General features: G+C 34.6%; 1 protein-coding gene across 2 annotated transcripts in view; it reads left to right on the forward strand.

Annotated features, from left to right (window-relative positions):
* Positions 1-21,262, forward strand: part of LOC149538513 (F-box/RNI-like superfamily protein) — a 237,747-nt gene that overhangs the window by 98,136 nt on the left and 118,349 nt on the right. For both annotated transcript variants that reach the window (XM_089799835.1, XM_089799836.1), the window contains exon 6: positions 15,943-16,135. In XM_089799835.1, the coding sequence (XP_089655961.1) occupies positions 15,943-16,135 (193 nt within the window). The remainder of the gene's footprint in view (positions 1-15,942; positions 16,136-21,262) is intronic.

Raw genomic sequence — 21,262 nt, forward strand, 5'->3', positions numbered from 1 at the left:
ATAACCAGGTTTGGTATCATTGATTCAATAATTTCTGATAATGCCTTAGCATTTGTAGGAGTAAGGTTAGTGAATGGGCTCTAAAGAATGACATCTATCTTAATACATCTTCTGATTATTATCCTCAAGTAAATGGCTTAGTTGAAAGTACTAACAAGAATTCGCTTTGGATAATTAAGAGGATATTTTTAAGAGAACAATTGGGAATGTCATTCAAAGCTGAAATCTGCCCTATGGGTGGATAGGATAACTCCTAAATAGATTATTGGTACATTCCCCTTAGATTTTGGTGTATGGCAAAGAGAATTTCTACTGAGTTTCCTTCCCTACAACTTGCAGATCAGTTGATGTTATTTGAAGAAAATGATCTCCCCTAAAGCTAAGTTTTTGGAATTAGAGGAAGAAAGGGGTAAAGCATTGCAAAAAATGGAATACTAGCATCTTCTAACCAAGAGAGCATTTGATAAAAAGGCCACTAATCGTATTTCAAGGAAGGAGACATGGTATTGAAATGGGATGTTTTGAGAACTTGGCCAGGTCAGCATGCAAAGTTCAATCATTTCTGGATAGGCCCGTTTTAGATAGTTGAATGCAAGGAGCACAACGCATTTCAGCTTGCAACTTTCAGAGGAGATATTTTACCTATTTCTGTGAATAGGATACACCTCAAGCAATGCTTTGGTGTATGATCTATGAGTTTCAATTTGTACAAATTAGGATAGGTTGCTTTGGGCTGTTGTTTAAGTTTAGAGGTTTTTGTTTTTCCCTAAGTGCTGATGCACAGTTAGTTGTTAGTTTGTTATTGACAGCCGTATATTCATTCATCCTAGAGTCAATCCATATCAAGGTTCTACACCACATATACAAGAGAATAGGTCATCCTACCATGTACTCCATTGACCTGCATACCTAATATTTAACCTTTACACATGCATTCACCCTAGCATACTTAAATAGGCGGTTGTCAATATTTTCGGTTTTCAAGTTTTGTTTTCCCTAAGTGTTTTGAACACATTCTATGCTTTTAAGGCTGCTAGTCAGGTTTAAATGTTGTGAAAAATCTGAAATTTGGAAAAGTCATGAATCAAAGCTTAAGTTATCACCATATGGATCAACCATAAAAATACAAACTAGTCTAGAGGTCATCACATCCAACAGACTCATTCTTAAGTTTATAACTGATCCACATAGTATAAAACAAAGATAAAGTTTGCATGTACTTGCTGATTGGATCACATATCTACATATCAACAAGCCCAATAACTGTCAAATCAATTAATCCCATTGAACCTGCTCATACACACCTACCTGATCCAATCAGCCAACACACAAATCATTTAGCTTGTTTTGCAGGTCCTAAAATGCATGTTTTCAAGGCTTTGTTGTGCAATGAATGTTAAAGGCTACTGGTTACATGTCTAGAAGGAAGACAATCACAAAGGTTGCCAAAAATGTTAATTTTTACACTTGTTATAATTCAGTTCCAAACAATGACCAAATAAAAGTAAAGTACACATTTTGATTGCATTCGACTCATGTTCTAACTGCTAAGTCATATTTCATTGAGAGCGAAAAAAATAGAAAAAAATGTCCTTTGTATTATTCATTGATAGATACAATTGATATTTACAAAACTGAAATGAAATGAATGCTGAAAGTAAATACCTCTCACACAATTGACCGTGAGAGTGGCCCCTAGAACTATTGATATATATTCCTACTCTATGAAAGTACATAGCATAAAAAGAAAGATTATAGAGTAAAGAGGGTCATAGGGCACCAGTCATTGCCGGTAATGACTGGTCGCTTTGCATTTGTCCAATCCTGCCTCTTCACTGCCTCGAACCATATTTCCTCCAAGTCTCCAAGTCCTGCATACATTAGAGAAAGTATTAGATCCAGCAGATCTAAGCATTGCATACATTAGAGAAAGTGTTAAATCCAACGGATCTAAGCAATGATGGAGCTTCTCACCTCATGCAAAAAACATCTATGCTACTGTCATGCTGTGCACTTCCATAATATACAAACATCTACCAATAGTAGAGGCAAACAATCATGCCAAAGAATGTTTTATTACTAACATGTTTGTTTCCTGTGCAACATATTGTATCTAATAAGTATGCAGATATAATTGTAGGCTCCCACGAGGGTTGTTGAGCCCAATGTACCCATTAGAGACAGGACCTATGAAGCTGATCAGAACAAGTACATAAGTATTAAAGGGACAAGTCTTTTAGGCTTGAAGCCTTTTGTTTCAGATGGAACAATAGAGCTGAAACTATTAAGTTACAGGGGGAACATAAGAATCTGCAATTCAGCTACAGGGTCAAAGATGTATAACAAAAAAGAACAGAGCTGCTGATGAAACAAGTACAATTACATAACCGTCAGTCAAAGTGATAGGAAGGTGTGATAAGTCCAAGCTACAAAGCTATCAAAATGAACAAGTTGTATTTCAGCATTCTAAAAGGAGAATGACTATTTGTGTAAGAGAATTAAATAACATTTTTGTGTAAAACAACAGTTTTCAGACGTATAGAAATAGAGACGCAAACAATTATGAGTATTTCAACAAAGCAAGATAGAAGTAACATTAACTGCTACAACTCCAAGAAGAAATGTTCTTATCTAAAAACTACATTATTTGACAGAGAAAAGTTGTAGCTAATGGGGAGATAATCACAACGTTCTATGTCAAGAAAATGATTCAACATTTCTGAGAAGAATAGCAACCAAGGATTGAACCAAGGGAAAGAGCTATAAGAAGCTAAAATGTTATTCAATTTTTGGAAAAAAATTCATAGCAGTAGACGAAGTTCTAAAGGAGTGTAGCACTACCCTGCTAGCAAATAAATAGAATAAACATCATCATGGTAAAAACTTAGAAAGCAATAAGGAAGAAGCCATTTTTTTTATAGAACATCTTACAATAGCAAAAAAGATGTATTTGCTAAAATGCTTATCAAAGTAACAAAATGTTGCAATATAGAAAAGAAATGGTGAGGGTTTGTTTTGTATTTGTAGTAAATACAAGAAGTAAATCACATCCTGTATCCAGAAAGAATTGTGTGGAAAACAGCCATAAATCTGGTACGAGAGGCTATAAAATTAAAAGCTACATTTCTATCAGTTAAATGGTTTCATTCCATTTATTACAGTAAAGAGAACTTAGAGAGCAGAAATAAGCTTCAAGTTTATCAGATTCAACTCATAGCTGTAAGGAAAAAACCTCCATAAAGGCATTAGAAAATTTCTTGTATGTATTTCAAAAACCCATAAGGAGATAAAGAAGAGGATCAAATTTAGAAGAAAAAAATGTGAGATTCTTTGTAATAACCCTAACTGGTTATAACTTCAAAATACATCAATTATTCAAATGTTTGACAATTCGTCAAACACTTGGCAAGTTAACTCGAAACTCAAGCAAATGAACTAGAGATGGATAGATGCACATAACTATATATAATACCAATATGAGAATTGATTCTCCACTCTTTCAATAATTTGATACATTCACAAATTGATTGGAAATTGATATCAGAATATTGGCAAACAATTAATGAAGAACTCCCCACTTTATTAAATGCCTTAGCACAATTTCATTTATTGGACACGACATAATAGTGTTGCAGGTAGACACAATAAATCTGGAAATGAAATATACAATAACTAACCAGCTTCCTCATCAAACGCAGCTTGGAATGTCATGCCAGGATGGATGCCAATCTCTTCAAATTCTAATCTTAGCACAGCCAAATGAATTGCAGCCTCCCAATTCTGCAAATCTGAAACTCATCTAACCAAACGCTGCCTGTAGACTTCAATAATCAGCCAATCCCTTTGAACAAAAAATGTAGGCTCAAATTTAATAATTTTTCCCAATGCCAGTGAAATTCTTCAACACAAGACTCTCCTTAGTTGTAGTAAAATAGTAGGAGAAATGGCCAATTGTATACCTCAACACAATTGCCAATGCCAACTCAGAACAAAATCTCAGATTTGAATCTACAATACTTCAGCTGTAGATCCAATGGAACAACTCAGAATTCAAACCCTTATACTTCAGCAAGGGCACAAAAATTAGAACTCAGAAAAGCCACAAAGACAACAAAAGTAAATAAATATTCAAACATGCTTTTCTCAACAAATGGGCTTGAATTTATAACCTCCAAATTCCCTTTTGTTGCCAAAATGTAACTTCACTCAAGAAGCTTCACCACACAACATTAATTAGAAGCTTCCTTTAGATTCTCTCACTTGACTTGGCTTAACTAATTATTAACTAATTAATAAATGACACTTTCCAATGATAACTCAACTCTTAAGTGAAATTATAACTTTATAATAAGCCATTGAATAATTAATAATAATTTGGCCACTAAAAATATAATAACTCTCAAAATACTCATCATTTAAATATGTCGTCTGAAATAGGAGTCATACCTATTATTTCTCCATGTGATCAAATGCACTTACCAAAAATAGAAATGGTCCATCTCAATCAACACCCGACTTACCACAAATAGTAAGACACAAAACTAAGCCCAAACGGAGTCCAATTTGAGCCAAACGAAGACCAACCGGTAGCTTACTGAATTGTAGAGAAGACAAGACCCTCCCAGCCAAGCCATTGCCACAGAAGACTCTATAATCACAATAATTAGCCTGCAAGGATCTCAATAATAGGGTAATCTCTCAAATTCCAATGCCAACAAAAATGGGGAAATTACATTCTAAATTCGAAATAACAGTAGCAGATTCTGAAGCAAAGAATAAGCAACTAAGTCCATATATTTTGAAAGCTCAGAAAGAAAAAATGAAAACAATGCATATATCTTTTGCCACTGTTTCAAATTTGCAAGAAATTTGTTACTCTTGGCACAAAAGACACATTTTTGTGCTAAAGATCAATAGAAGAAATGCGTTTTTTTCCTTAAACGAGCAAAGTCAGAAGTGCATAATGGAAACAACTTACAAGTGCAAAGGAAACCCCAGTCACGACATTAAGTTAGTAGATTCTAGTCATCACATCACATACAACAGCAACAAAGAATGACACTAAAAATAACCAGAAGGTAAGGCCACTATTTGGTTACACATAACCCTATAGTGGCTTCAAGATATCATTTAAAATGCTAAGAGCAAAGGTCACGTCTGCTCAAGGAAAATGTCCTAGAATGGCATGAAATAATGCTTGAAATCAGACCCATGAATTGCAATCGGCCAACCCCACATAGGGTTGATGCAGTAGTAGATAGAAGGGGCTGTGAAAGATTTCGGCTACAACAGAGGTGGAAATCCAGAAAAACCTGTAGAACTCACGACAGGACCAAAGAAAATCCCAGAAAAGTGTCATAATCAAAGCACCAAATAGTGGCTACAACAACATGATGTAAAACTCCATAAAACCATCACATACAAAAAAAATTTTGTTGACAAAGCACTAGATCATTACTCCAAATAGCAGAAAGTGCATAAATACTCTTCAAAATGGCAAATTCGTTCATCAGAAGACATCCAGAATACACGGCAACAATGGAAGACTCATGGTTCAACAATAAATACTGAAAACCAGGCACAAAATCGCAACAAGCTTCACATCTTTCTTAAAATGTGTGGATAGGGTTTTCAAAACCTTTTCAATTCCTTTTCTCTACCAGATTTCATCTTATTTGAATGACTAAAACGACTTGTCTTTTGCTTTTATTTGGTTCCTCAATTGAATTGCAAAGTCATTTCGGGTCTGCACCTTGTTTTTGAAGGAAATGTTTTGTTTGTTTATTAAAATAATAATGTATGACTTGATCTTTTGAGTCTATGTTATTATTTTAATGATTTTTAATTATTATTTTGTTGTATTCGTTTCAGGTTGTAATTGCTATTATTTTAGTTGATATTTTTATAAATCAACTAATTAATAGTAAATATTAAGATGCAACAAAATAAATAGTTAAGAGGGAGTTTGAATTTCATAGAGCTTGATGAGCCATTTGTTGATTGAGTGTTTCATGAAGTAGTGTCATTCTGATTGCCTACGTTTGAGGTTTTGGAGTTCAATTCAAATTTGAAAATTGAAGTCTCCTTGTGTGATGGGATAGTAGTGGTGCTTTGTAATTGACATGTGTCATAAGAGTTGTATTAGATTTTAACTCTTAAGTGATGACTTTTGAGTCATTCTAGGAGTGATTTCTTGTGATTTTGGAGTCATCTTGGGGTTGTCATCATGGATACTTGGTGAAGGAGTTTGAGATAATGAGGACACCTTTTTGGAGTTCCTAGAGCCTTTTTAGGAGTAGTTTTCTTTGATATCCGACTTCCAACTCTCTTTTGGGGGGGAAGTTTGTTGAGTTAGAGTTTGATATATACTTCTCTTTTTGAGAGAGAGAGTTTAGGTTTTGGTGAGATAGAGCCTTTTTCATTTTTAAGGCATTGTGTTTATCATCCTACTGTATCAGATTTGTAGCATGTATTTTTAGAGACTGTGATAATTTTTACAGCATATTTAGGATCTATTTTTGGAGTTGTATGCTTTAATAGTGATTGATGTCATTTTCTTGTGTTTCTTGTTAGAAGCCTTGAAATCATGTCTCATTCTGCATCTTTTATGATTTGAAGTACTATGCATAGGTCAGGGGTTATATCAAGTGTTTGAAGATATTAATTGTGATTATTTCCTTTTAATATTTTTAGGATTCTGAATTTTCCTTTGAAATACTTATGTTCAAAGTATATAACCAAGAGTTGTATCTGCGTTTGGAATGCTGCAAGCTGTCAGATTGTGCTTGCAAAGATATTGGTTATGGTCAAATTAATTGGTGTATCACCCTTTTTCTTCATTCTGGTAATATTTCAAGTCATTAGTACTTTTCTACCTCTTTCTCTCACAAGTCTTGCTTAGTTTTTTGTAGTTAGTCGATTCATCATACAAAATCTGATAGGAGCCGACTTAGAACCCATAGGTTCAATCAGGTCATAGGATAGCCATAACCTCTGATTGATCCCATGTTGCTCCAAAAGTACTGAAGTTATAGGACATTTGCAATAGGATGCGAAGTTTTGGAGATAACATAAACTTAACAAAAAGTATCTACTGCTATGGTAATATTGGTGGTTCGATGGTTGACCAAAGAACAACTCCTTAAACAAAAATTATGATCATATTTGGTAGATTAATAATAAGAGCCCAAAGTCCCTCACAATAAATCTGTTTTGATGAAAATCCAGAATAGTAGCAAAGTGCTTTTGGAATAAGCCCACAAAGCAATGAAAATCAACAATATTGAAAGCCAAAAAGATACAAGGGACACACAGAAATATTGTTGGAAAACCCTTCTAGAATGAAGAGAAAAACCCAGCGACACAACCAAAGATCACTTTATTTAAAAAAAAAAATGAAGTGTACAATGCCTTTTGCTTGAAGCGCTATATATATATATATATATATATATAGAGAGAGAGAGAGAGAGAGAGAGAGAGAGAGAGAGAGAGAGAGAGAGAGAGAGAGAGAGAGAGAGAGAGAGAGAGAGAGAGAGTATTTCCATTGAATATCACAATTTATCATAACTGTCCTTTTCAGCTGAAGGTGACCTTAACAACATTAACACCTTGAGATAAAGATCTCTACCTCGGCTACAATCTCCAACACTCCATCTTAGCGAGACAAAGATCTTTAGCTAAACAGTCACACAAGGCTGCAACCAAAATGTCAAATGATAAAATCTAATCATATAGATGTTGGAAAACCTTTCTAGAATGAAGAGAAAAATCCAGTGACACAACCAAATATCACTTTATTTATTAAAAAAAATGAAGTGTACAATGCCTTTTGCTTGAAGCGATATATATATATATATATATATATATATAGAGAGAGAGAGAGAGAGAGAGAGAGAGAGAGAGAGAGAGAGAGAGAGAGAGAGAGAGAGAGAGATAGATATAGATATAGATATATATATAGAGAGAGAGAGAGAGAGAGAGAGAGAGAGAGAGAGAGAGAGAGACAGAGAGAGAGAGAGAGAGAGAGAGAGAGAGAGAGAAATTGTATTTCCATTGAATATCACAATTTATCATAACTGTCCTTTTTAGCTGAAGGTGACCTTAACAACATTAACACCTTGAGATAAAGATCTCTACCTCGGCTACAATCTCCAACACTCCATCTTAGCGACACAAAGATCTTTAGCTAAATAGTCACACAAGGCTGCAACCAAAATGTCAAATGATAAAATCTAATCATATAGATGTCCACAAGACAAGGAATATGTGTGAAGTGCCTTCTTATCTTATCATTCAAGCCCCACTAGTCAAAGCAAGTTCTTGGCATGAACTTCGTCAAGATGATCCTTTGGAGTTTAAACTCCATATTCTTTGCTTTGGGCACCGTGTCCAATCAAAGGATTTCTTGAGGAAATCCCCTCCCCCGTTCTATGCAAAGTAGATTGATATGACTACACTGGCATGAGCTACCTTGCCAACTCCATTAGTATGATCTTATTGGTGGAGTACTTGGAGACTGTGTATGACTCACCTTTGAAGTATCCAACTTGCATGTAAGTGAAGTTGGGAAATTGAAGGAACAAGCAAACATACTCATTTACCCTGGTCCATGCCTCATCTTACACATGCTTCTTTGGGAATTTTTGCCAAATAGGCACATGTAATGCCCATAGATGGCATCTCACACCCTCCTATAGTGCATCTAGTTGGCCCTTAAGGGCAGCTAGTCATAGTTCTTCCAAACCGGAATAGACATCTGATCTGCTTTTGTAGATAAGCTTGAGAATGAGCCTAGGTCGGCAACAATGTATACGAGCTAGGAGTTCATGTGGAAAGTCCCAATAGTAGTAACCTAGGACAATTGCTCAGACAACACATCATTGATGATTCACCCCAAAAGATCTTTTGTTTGGATTGGCTGATGAGAGAAATGTATTGGTACATCTATGGCTCAAAGGTGCTGGATCCTTTGAGTCCACTTATGCAATTCCATAATGTAATGAGATCATTGATGTCCTCCTTAAAATTAGTGTGGTGCACTCTCTTGGGCCATCTGACAAGATTGGGCCTCTTGTTGATTAATCAATTGTCATTCACATACTTGATGCAATATGTGGTGTCATCTTTCCATTTGTTCAATGCCCTCTATTTTGAAATGTTGGTAACCACAAGAGTAGGGGGAACCTGGAAAATGCTATCAAGAGTCTTTAGGCCTAGAGTGATGATGGTGTTTCCATCTTGGCCTTTGATGGTCCTTGATGGGAGATCAAAATTCTTTGCACATGCATGCACAAACTCTAGTTCATGGGCAACTAATGGGAAAGTGGAGACAAGATGAGTATTGTTTTGTTTGACGTAGAACATGTCATCCTTGACAACATTGTCCACTCTTCTCAAGAAGTCTTCGATATCCATGCATGAGATATTGGTATCTTTGATGTCTTCATGGTATGAAGTAACCTGAAATGGTGGTACAAAGTTATGGGTATTGGTCGTACTGATACGTCATCATCTTCTTCTCTTTACCTTTACCTGGTAACTACATCTTGGGCCTAGGGTAGAGGATTGATTGGAAATGGATTCCTTACTAGGTACACCCCCTGATATGGATGGAAAGAGCCACATGATGGCCAAGAGGGATGACATCCACTCTTGGGCCTTGGTAAAATGATTTTTGAAGGCATTGTCATATACCCCTTATCCTAGCTCTACTTTGGTTTGGACTCCATCAATAAGTTAAATATTTCTTATTATTAAAATAAATGTTCCTAAGCCTTGTTAGAAAGATTTATATTTTTAATAAGTAAGATCTATTTTGTGGATTATAAATGATTTTCTAAGATGTAGGATCTCAGGAATGTACATGATTCTATCATATTTGTTCTACTTGGAATTTGTGATTTAGGGAAAAACCAAGGGCAATTACAAAAGATGATATTACACAGCATGATTAAATGAAACAAGATTCTCAATACAATGGTGACCACCCATATTTCTGAACACCCCTTGTAATATGTTGTGAAAAACCACAAGGATTGTGGCTTATGACCTAATAAGACCACTATCACTAAGACCATGTTGCTCAAAACGACTTTAACCAAATTAAGGACTTGGACAGAAGGGCTATAAAATATTTTCTTTACTTTATGGTCTGAGACATGTTGGTGTCAAAGTGCATCCCTAGAAACAAGAATACCATGGCCAATCATAAAAAAGACAGCTGTACCATGCTGCAAAAAGGCTAATCAATGCTCGACAAAAGGCTGCCAACCCAATACAATCATTAAAGGCCGTGACACTACCAGAAGTAACTCCTCATGATGGCAAGCATACACTTACATACATGAAATGAAAGCATGTCCCTTCAAAATAATGCTGGAAAGTTGGTAGCTTCAAATAACATTAATGAGTGCCAATGTCTCTGCCCCAAAGAATGGCAGGAAAATCATATAAAAAAGAAGAAGATAATCTTGCCTCATTCTTTTGATCATAAGAAAATGGTTTAGTCCATCTCAATCATGGACATCCTTGTTCTTGATTAGCTTTATATATGAATATCTCTATGGAGTAGGAAGTTAGCTGCAAAATTTTGTAGCCTAAAATGGTGACAAAACTTGACCTTTTTGAACCTTTTTTGTAATAACCCCAACCAATAACTTCAAAAAACACCAAATTCTTTTATAATTTAGTTTGACATTCTTTGCAAGCAAGCTCTGATACCACTTTAATAACCCAACTGACTCTCAAACAATCTGTGCTAAAGAATTGATTTCTTTTTTTTTTGGTTCTTGAGGTTTTGCAATTTTGATACAACATTATAGCAGCAAACTAGAAAATTTTGCAATAATAATTTCAACTCAAATATTTAGATATTACATAGGGAATATACAGCTGAAAAATATCAGATTTCAATATCAACTTAGATACTGAGTATTTTCACAAAATACCAACAACCCAGTTGATAAAATATCCCCTATTATCTAAATCAACAATACCCATAAAAATTAGAAGTTACAATCCATGAACTTACAGGTAAGACATGCCTTGAAACCCTCTAAAATGAAGACTAGCAGCAACAAAGAATTCTTTGACAAACAAATGCAACTGCAGATTTGGAAAATGCTGCTCCCAAAGTGCAGATAGAAAATAACACCCAACAATAGATATAAGTTGGCCTTCAACCAACTCCAAATTAACTAACACACAATTTGATATAACAATTCCAGTGAATCCCTTCACAAATTCCAGAAAAAACCTCCAGCAGCAAGAAAAATTAAACTTCTCCTTAGCAATAGTTAATACAGTAGGAGAAATAACAAATTGTATACCTTAGCACAATTTGCCAAGCAATCTCATAATTGAATCTACAATACTTAAGCTGTAGATCCCAAACCCTTATACTTCAGCAAGGGCACAAAATTTCAGAACTTCAGAAGTGTCACAAAGACAACAAAGAAAGATAAGATAATCAAATAATTGGATTCTTTTCTCATCAAATTTCCTCATATTTATAATCTCCAAATGACCCCAGTTACCCAAAAGAACTTCACTTAAGAAGCTTTCTCTACACAACATTAAAATATAATAAAGTGCCACTAATATAATTTATTAATTGCTTTTGGCTCGAAAAATGACCTTCTCCACCATAACTTAATATTCTGACATGCAAGGCTACTGTTTCTTGCTCCCATGATTTAAAACTTTTTCTCCTATTTCCAACGAGCTATGATATTGAGGTAACCGACCAACAATACCAACAAAAATAACAACCTCAGCGTATTTAGATGAATAATAATAATAATTCACCCATCTTGCAAAAACAATTGAAGAAGCATCAAAATCGAAATTTGACAACACCAAAGTGATCTTGATAATGAAAGATGATGAATGAACTTGATGGGGTGACTTACTATAAATTGACACTCCCTCCAAGATTCTTGGAGCTCAAACCGGAAACCTGAAATAAAAACTAAGGGCATCACCCAACTCTTCTAACTCAACTGAGCTCATTGGAACCAATAGATTGACTTACTATAAATAGTAAGTCCCTCAAACAGAGCCAAAACACATCATAGGCTGCTGGAAAGCCTATAACCACACAATTGAGACCCTCAAATCCTACTGTCAGCGCATGAGGGTTGCGATGGTGAATTGACCTGGCCAACTGCAGGCACTTGCTAAAAATGGGGACATTACCTTTTTATCCATAATTTTGTTTTATCAAGGTACAAATTCATCCTTCCATTTGGACTACATGCTTTTGTTAGAGCAGTGACAACAAATTGCGAGTCATATTCCACTTCCAACTGTTCGAAACCTTCATTATAGGCCAATATAAGACTAGATATTAGCAATTCCTATTCTTCATTATTGGATTTCAACACTAGCAGTGTAGAATCACCCATCATAAAATTACTGATGCCATCCCTTATTAAATATTGTGCACCTACAATGCCTAGCTTCCACCCATATTCAGTTTCACACCTTTCTTTGAAAACATTGCAGTACCACCCATTATAAAATCACCAATGCCATTCCTTATTAAATATCATGCACCTACAATGCTTGGATGCTCCTAGAAGCACCATCCATATTCAGTTTCACACCTTTCTTTGAAAACAGCCAATTTATAATTGTTTATCTTTCCTACTATCTCTTAAACCTTGAATGGGTTGACTGAAAGATATTTGGTCACAATTTTGAAGGAGATTCCAGAGGTTGAAAATGATATTGCATCTTGACATTTGCTTTGAATCCTAGTTGCCCTTAAAAGTTGATGTTATATGACTAGGCAGTTTTCTTTAAGGCCAAAACCGACTGGAATTCCAACTATACTGCTGCTGAAAACTTCTGTATTAAGCACATGAATATCAATTGATTGTCACTTCCATTGTTATATGGGAGTGTACAAAAAGAAACTCGAAACATGCCAAGGGAAACTTGAAGACATGCTATTTATGCCTTAGAAACCTTGCTGTTTTATCAAAATTTCTGCTCTTATTAGGAGGTGAAAGCTGCTGTTATGACTCACCAAAAATCCCTTTTGCCATGTATCTGTTTTGGGACAAACAACTCCTGTTTGGTGATGGAATTTTAGCAATTAGTAACTGCACCTATAAATTGAAGCCTAGAACCCCTAAATACTGTTTTTTAATTGTTTTAACTTTTAAAGATTAAAACCTTTTGTTTCCGGACTGTTATAAGAAAACTCAGCCAAAAGCAATGAAAATCCATTGTCGAAAGATATGCAGACCTTGAAACCTTCTTGTTAGGACCATCCTATTTCTCAAAATCTTTTGTATGAAGGTTTTATTTGTTCATGCTTGTAATTCATGAAAACTTTGCTAGCAAGCACAGGAAAAGTACCTGCAAGGATAATTGAGGAAGACAAGAGAAAAGTTGTTCCTTGACAATAGTGTAGAAACGTTGAAGTACCTAGCTGTCTTGAACTCCAAATTGCTTTGAACTGTGCTTCAGTGACATCCTCCCTTTGAGAGTACTTTGTGAAGCTGACAATATCAGGGAAGAAAAACTATAGATTCTGGGTGTTCTTTTCTATTTTAATTTTGCACTTTCTTCTTTTATCTGGGGCACCCCTCATTGTCTTCTATCAATGAGTAGAAGTTTCTTTTTGGCATTTCACTCTTCTTATTAAGTTAGCAGCTTGACACTTTATTGTCTAGGCATCTGGTATAAGTTTGGGATGCATTTGTTGTTATGTTTTTTCATTAGCATTTGATATCAACACCTTCTTGGGTGTCTTGTACAACCTTAGACATGTTTCTGGTCTAATTTTTCGTGACACTGATACAAGGTCTTATACACAATGCTTGGAAACACAATAGTACTGTCTGGTCTAGTTTCAGTTGGAGACACTATTATCATTTTCCCATAGACATTTTGACTCTTAAGTGCCTAAGCTTGTACCCAATGGGTGTAATGTCACTTGTTGCTTCTAATTTTCATTTGATATTTGACAATAACCGATTTTGGGCTCCTTTTGTCACTTTTTCATATTCACTTTGTGAAATTCGGTCTTTTAGTGAAAACTGCTTTTTGGGCCAAAGTGGTTCAGTTGACATTGAAAAGGGCTTTCTCTTTATCATTATAATCATTTCTTTCTTCAAACATGACATTTCCTTTCCTTGGAACCAGTTTTGGACCATTTGTGCCTCCATCTATGTCATTCCCTTCTCTCTTTGGCAAGCTTTGGACTACTTGTGTGCCCTTTCTGAACATACTAAGGGTACATCTTTTGCATCAAATGTGTCTCAAAAAACGTAACGACCATGTCTCTCCTATGACACTTCATTGCCTTTTTGTAAGCCCTGTAGCATTATTATCTTGAATTGACAATGACAACATTGACAATTGTAGAGAAGAAGCACCTAACATCAACTGATAAATGTGAAATGACTAAAATATAGCTTATAATTTGAGAATATGAATGTTTTTGTATGGTTTCAATAGACACTCATTGCTTAGATTTTGCAAAACTTTCAATTCAAAGGTTAATCAAATAGTGGTTTTCTGGGGTGTTTTTGAACTACTTTGGATGTGAAACTTGGGCTTGTGAATGTCGAATGTCTTGTACATTCCTCAGTAACTTCTTAGGATGCAGTCTTCAGGGTTTCTATGTTGTATTTTAAATGCATGGTTGATGTCACTTTTGGTGGGTGCCCATTTGTTTGTGTTCATCTAACAATCATGGCCCTCCTTTGAGGCATCATGATAAACCACATAATCATCAGATTTGACTTGTTCAATGCATTTGATAGTTTGTTAACACAACATTAACCATGCAAATGGAAAGTCAGACCATTCTTCCTGCGAACCCTCTAGTGATTGTTGGCACAACAAAGTTCCTTCTATTGAGAATCTGCACGCATCTAGGACTCTAATTTTTGCGCCATAAGTCATCGGGCTTAGTTGTTGATGCCTGCTCTACTCTCACTTAAACTGATATATGTCTTTTGAGATCATTTCTTGTGTGCTTATTTTGACAGGTTTCATATTTAACCGAGTTCTCCTACTAGGCCTATAAAGGGTTTCCATCTTTTCTCCTTCTTTCTAGCTCTTCTTTCTATCAGTTCACATTGGTACATTGCTTTGCATACCACTCGTATATTTTTGTTTGCTATGTGTCACACCGTGTTCCCATGATCTATGGGAAGCATCACAGAAATATGGTTTATTTTTTCAGCTGAAAGCACTTCTAGTAAAGAATTTTACCAACAAAAAAAGACGTGGCAGCACTCACTCTAGCTGCATGCATTTCTCACCATGCAACATCTACTTCACTTTTACCATTGTTATCACCATCATAGTTACGGATATAAAAAACATCACAGAGAATAAATAACATGAATAACAAATTATATTAAAAATAAAACATTAAGTTTTCGTTACAAATTCATTAAAGAACAGTACTGCATGCAAGAGGTGACAGAAGAAAAGAAATTTTAATAATAAATTATGTCATTTCTATTTATGGTACCCAATATTTATTCCAGTAATCATCTGGCAGCATAACTTTGTCAAGTAAACTTCTAGTAAACCACAATCTTGCTAGTATTTTTGCATTTTGTGGCCTTAAAGGCAGCAGCAATTACATTCTTAAATAGAAGGGATTGAATTCTTCATCAAAGGAAGGTTTCTGTCAATTTTGTTCGTACCTTTCTTTTCAAGCCAATCATGATGGTGGTCTGGAATATTTTTAAGCTTCTTGTTTAATTCAAGGTCAAAACAATCAACATAATCTTACTTCCTCATTCTTTGGGAAAGAATATTCTTTTATTTGTTTTGTTTCCTATTTTAGTCAAACTAATTCATTATTTTCATATGTTTTTAGTATATTATGCTGTTTGGTAGAGGAGCCCCAAACTGTTTTTGATCTTTTTGGAGATCAATTGTCGTTATTGACTTCATAGTTGTGATTTGCAGGAGACTCACTGAACTTGTCCTTAAGTATTGTCAAAATATTGGGGACAATGCCCTGTTTGAGGTTGGGAAAGGTTGTCAACATTTACAAGCTCTTCACTTGGTTGATTGCTCAAGCATTAGTGATGATGGCATCTACAACATAGCATCAGGTTGCAGGGACTTGAAAAAACTGCATGTGCGGAGGTGTTATAAGGTATTCTTACTTTCAGAATATCTACTAAATATGTGTTGATATACTAGAAAAAGAGCGTCTAGCATGTCTGTCGGTCATTGTTGTTGATAGGAAATACAAAAAGTTGTTGCTAGGAAATGCAGAAATATAAAATTCTATCATACTACTATAGGATTATGTACATTATTCGTACACATCTATCATTTCATCATCCTTGTTCTTCCAAACATGGTATGTGTTATTGCTGTTGCTTGATGATAATGTATTGCAAATTAATCCGTGATGTGTGCCAAGAGTTGTAAAAGATAGAAAACAGTCTTTCTATGTTCATGTTTCATAGAAAGTGATCATTGGTGTTGCCAAAATAACATAGTTCTTGCCTTGGTAGCCTGTGTTGGCCAAGCCTTACTTTAGATATACGTTCTAACCTCAATGCATTATAAGGGTAGAAGCCTTTAACCATTATTTTTTTTCCTCTTCTTCCGATCCTTGATGTTGTAAGGCAAAATTTATTCTCTAGGTTTCATCATGGACGTATTCTCCAGCTACTATTATTACAAGAATTGGAAGTTCTCAACAAACAATTTTTCTCTTGGATAATGTCCTTGTGATTATTATGATAATAGATAGTTTCTATTATCTTTGTTTAGTATCTAATGGTTATCTACTGTAATCTCCTGTAAATATTTGAATGTTTCTAATATTTAGTTTTTAGTTTCTAGAATAGAATGTTTCTATTCTTTACAATTGTTTACTAAGGAAACATCATTTAGTCTCTTGTATAAATTGATCTCTTGATCTCTATTAATATCAAGCAAGTATTTTACTAATTACTTCGTAATATGGTATTAGAGCCAATACTCTAAATTTTTTCAAAAATAATTATAATTTCTTGGTTGAAATTATTTGCCTTTTATTTTTGAAATTATTTTCATGCATATTTGCTTCCAAAACCTCTTGTTTGACTAGGGTTTTTTGCCAAAAAAAAAATTACGCCATTTTGTCTGTAACTCCCACGATTTTTTCTGGTCTGCATACTTGCCCCCTTCTATCTGCAACTAGCGCAATTGAATCTTCTAAAAATCAAGAGTTATTCTTTGTTGTTCACGTGGAGGTTTGTTGGGCGCCATTTCTCTGCAATTCATGCCCAGATTTTTCCGCCACTCACATCCAAATTTCTTTGAAAATCACGCATCTATTTTGTGGCCTTTTTTCCAGTTTTTAAATTAAAAAAGTGGTCACTTTTTGTCTATTTCGAGGTATCTAGATATTTTTACAAACCTTTGTTGTTTATTCGTTCCCAAATTTTGCAATTTTCTTTGCAAATCCGCCGTTTTTCTAAGCTTTTTTGTAACCAGGGCTGTTTTTGTTCGAAATCTTAAATTTTTGTACCCGATCGAAAGAACTTTTCATGGATTCTTGGTGGGTTTTTCAAGAGCTCAATTGGGTTATCATTCGTTTTTCTGGTTGCATTAATTTTTGAGCTAGCAAATCCAAAATCCGATAATATCTTCCTTTTGGGCTTTGTTGAGCTCTCTTCTGGATAGCTCTTCATTTTTTTTGGGTCTTATGTTTTTTCCTCGAAGTATGTGCCTTCATAGTTTTTCATACTTTTTCACTGAAAAATGTGCTATGACATCTTTGACTAATATTTTGCTCGAGGGAAATTAGAAAGTTCAACAGTCATAATTATGGCACGTGGAAATAGAAGATGCTGACCATCTTCAAATATTGCGACAGTGATAAGGTGGTTTTGGTTCACAACAGTCTTCTCAAAAGAGGTCCTCTGCTCCAACTTCAGAAGGCTCGAGGAAAACGAACATTCAATGCAACTATTGCCACAAGTATGTGCACATGAAGGTTGAATGTTGGAAGCGCTTAGCTACCCTATCTAAGCAATCTGGTTTGCATCCCACAGCTAACAGTGCTGAGCACTCTGAGCAGAGATAATTTGCCTTTTACGCTTTTTGACAACTTTGTTCTCTAGATGGATTAAGAATTAAGGGAGGGTATTACGATAATAGACAGTTTCTATTATCTCTGTTTAGTATCTATTGGTTATCTATTGTAATCTCCTGTAGACTGTAAATATTAGAATGTTTCTAATATTTAGTTTTATGTTTTTAGAATAGAATGTTTCTATTCTTTACGATTGTTTCCTATGGAAACATCGTTCAGTCTCTATAATTATCCTGCTCAATTCCGACATTAAAATGCTGATTGAAGGCTCGAAGAATTTTGTCAAACACTTTGCATACAAGGGGTCATATGACTGATATAACTTTTCAGATTGCTGCAATGACTTGTTTCGATTTGCATCCAAGAGAATGCTTACAAAAAAAACTCCAGATTGTCTAAACAATGACCTAACATGAATGTGCAACTAATTTTGACAATATTCAATACAAATATGAGACTTAACTACTTGCAATATGCAGCTACAGCAACTAGTGATATTGACAAATACTTTGGATGCAACCTAAGATGGCATTAATGCTCTTACAACCAAGTGTCATTAATATAAACACTTAGTATGCAAAATTATTATTTATGCCAAAAAGAGAACTTACAGCCAATTGACATTTTGTCAAACAATTGGCATGCAAACTAATAAGCTGATTATCAAACTCTAGGTTTGCAATATAGATAGTTTAAAAATTGCAATGCTCTTTCAATTGCAAAATCCTAGCCTTCCTTTGATACCAATAATGCCAAATGGCAAACAAAGACAAGTACAATGTGAAATAGTGAAGTGCTGAAGCCATATTTTGTACTCAGCTGAAAACCTACATTTCTCAAAAAATATGCCAAATGAGAAGTGAAGAACCTGATTGTAGATGCTGCAATAATTTTCTTCAATGCTGCCCCTTCTGCTTTGTTTTTTTTTCTGATCTGCTTTTTCCACTTGCTTTTTCCGGATTTTCTTTTTTCGTTTTGCTTTTTCGAATTGCTTTTTTTTTCAGAGCTGCTTTTAAAATGGCTTCCTATAATTTCAGACCTACTATAAATGACTTTCAATAATTTTGGCCCTGCTAAAAATGCCTCCTGAAATGCTGAAATGCTGAAAAATGGCTTTAGGCCCAATGATGCCTTAGCTGAAGTGACTGAAGTATCACCTCCAAATGTGCAACCCTTCAGAAGATATTTCACTTCCTCAGTTATGCAAATCCAAGGGAGTTTTCGTTCCCAAAGATCAACTGACTATCTGAAACCACTTGGCTCCACAATAGACTATGTGACTGAATCACAATTTGATATAAAGAGAGAAATAAACAACTGGATGATCAAAATGAAGCCCGGGGTGCCTATTTTTTTTTTTTTCTCCACTTTCTCCAAAAACTTCTAGAACATTATTTTATTTTATCTATTAAGTGACTTTATAAAATATTTTATAATTCAAGTCACTTTATTAAATTAATTAAATATAAAGTTACCTTTTAATATTTATTTATTTGATAAATTTATAAATAATTAACTTAATACCACTTATTTATTTAATTAAAATAATTAATTAGTCATCCTCATAAAATATTCATTATTTTGGACAACCTAATTAATTAAATTAATTAAATCAAATTGCCTCCAAAATGGGGACATGACAGTCTCTTGTATAAATTGATCTCTTTATCTTTGTTAATATCAAGCAAGTATTTTACCAATTAGTTTGTAATAGTGATGGCTAAATTTTGTTTGCATCAAAGCCTATTGAATTGATGCTTAATATTCCATCTTTTCTGAATTTGTTAGTATTTACTATTAAGTAATTTCCGTTAAGTGATCAAAGTTTATATATATGCTAGCACTAACTCGTGTTATCAGATATAGCATGAGTCCAATTGACTTGCTTGGTCTTAATGACCAACACCAGGATAATTGCCATTGTCTATTGACATTAATGGTCTTTTGACCTTCAAGGGATGGTGACCCTAGCAAGCAACCGCTACTAAGTAGTTAACTATCTTAACAATCAAAATGACCTTCTAGGGATAAAGCCCTTCCCAATAGACAACTTCTGTTCTTAATTAAAATTAGAATTGATTAAATTCTTTCTTTTCAATGAGAATAATTGACCTTTCTTGCATTTGCATGGTTACGGATTAATTTTCTTTCTTTCTATTTGTTGATGTGAGTTTTCTGATCAGTCCAACATGGAGAATAAAATACTAAGTATTCCATCCTCTTTTGAACAAGGAAATCTCATATGTTAAACAATATGGCATTTGCTTGATCAAATAAGGCAACACCAAGCTTTACATTGCAAACTGTTAAATTTGAACCAGAATATAGAAGCAAATAACAATAAATAAATCAACACAGAATATAGCAGCAAATAAGAATAAATAAATCAACACAGAATACACAAAAGGAAAACCCTCCTCCCGAGGGTGAAAAACCCAGCCCATGGACATATTGATCTTTATTTCTCTTTCAAGTTTACTACAAAGTTCACACTTATTCTTTCACAGATTAAGTAGTCGAATATCTAGAGTCAATACATATAACATAAATGTTCTGCTCCATACAAACTAAAATGATCTCAAATGATATAGAGTACTTGCAATGATAAATCACTTTGATATGCAAACAATCATTTTGATATGCTTGGCTCTGAGGAATCGAGCTTCAAGCTCAATCTCTGCGAAATACATATATATTGAAATATCCAGCATGATATGCATATGTGGTAAGATGAAGCGCAAGAAAAATGGAAATACTTCTTCAATCACAATGCTGAAGGCATCATACAATATGTTCTGCTGTGTATCAATATGTTCGAACATGAAAGTGTGAAATGATAATAAAGTTCAATGATTAAGAGAGGCAACAATAAAGTTTGTAACTGTAGTAATGTGAAGTGTCACCATGTGATGCTTCACATTACTTGGCATCACCTCCAAGTACCGTGAAGTGCCACACGGTCTTGGTGTTTCACAATGTCATTCTTAGGATGCTGCTGAGAACAAAAAAGGCTGTTCACAACAAATTTATGCTCGGTAATATGCCAGCCAAGGAGAGTTGCGGTGTCATCGGTGACTAAGCAACTGCTTAGTCATCGACGATGACTCACTTTATCCTTGATACAAAATAATTCCAGTTGCTTATTCTTATTACAAAATAGTTTCGTGTACAAGCCAAAATTAGTAGTGC

The sequence above is a fragment of the Cupressus sempervirens genome, chromosome 9 (assembly GCF_028749045.1).
Source record: "Cupressus sempervirens isolate cs-2001-9-10 chromosome 9, ASM2874904v1, whole genome shotgun sequence".
NCBI lineage: Eukaryota > Viridiplantae > Streptophyta > Pinopsida > Cupressales > Cupressaceae > Cupressus > Cupressus sempervirens.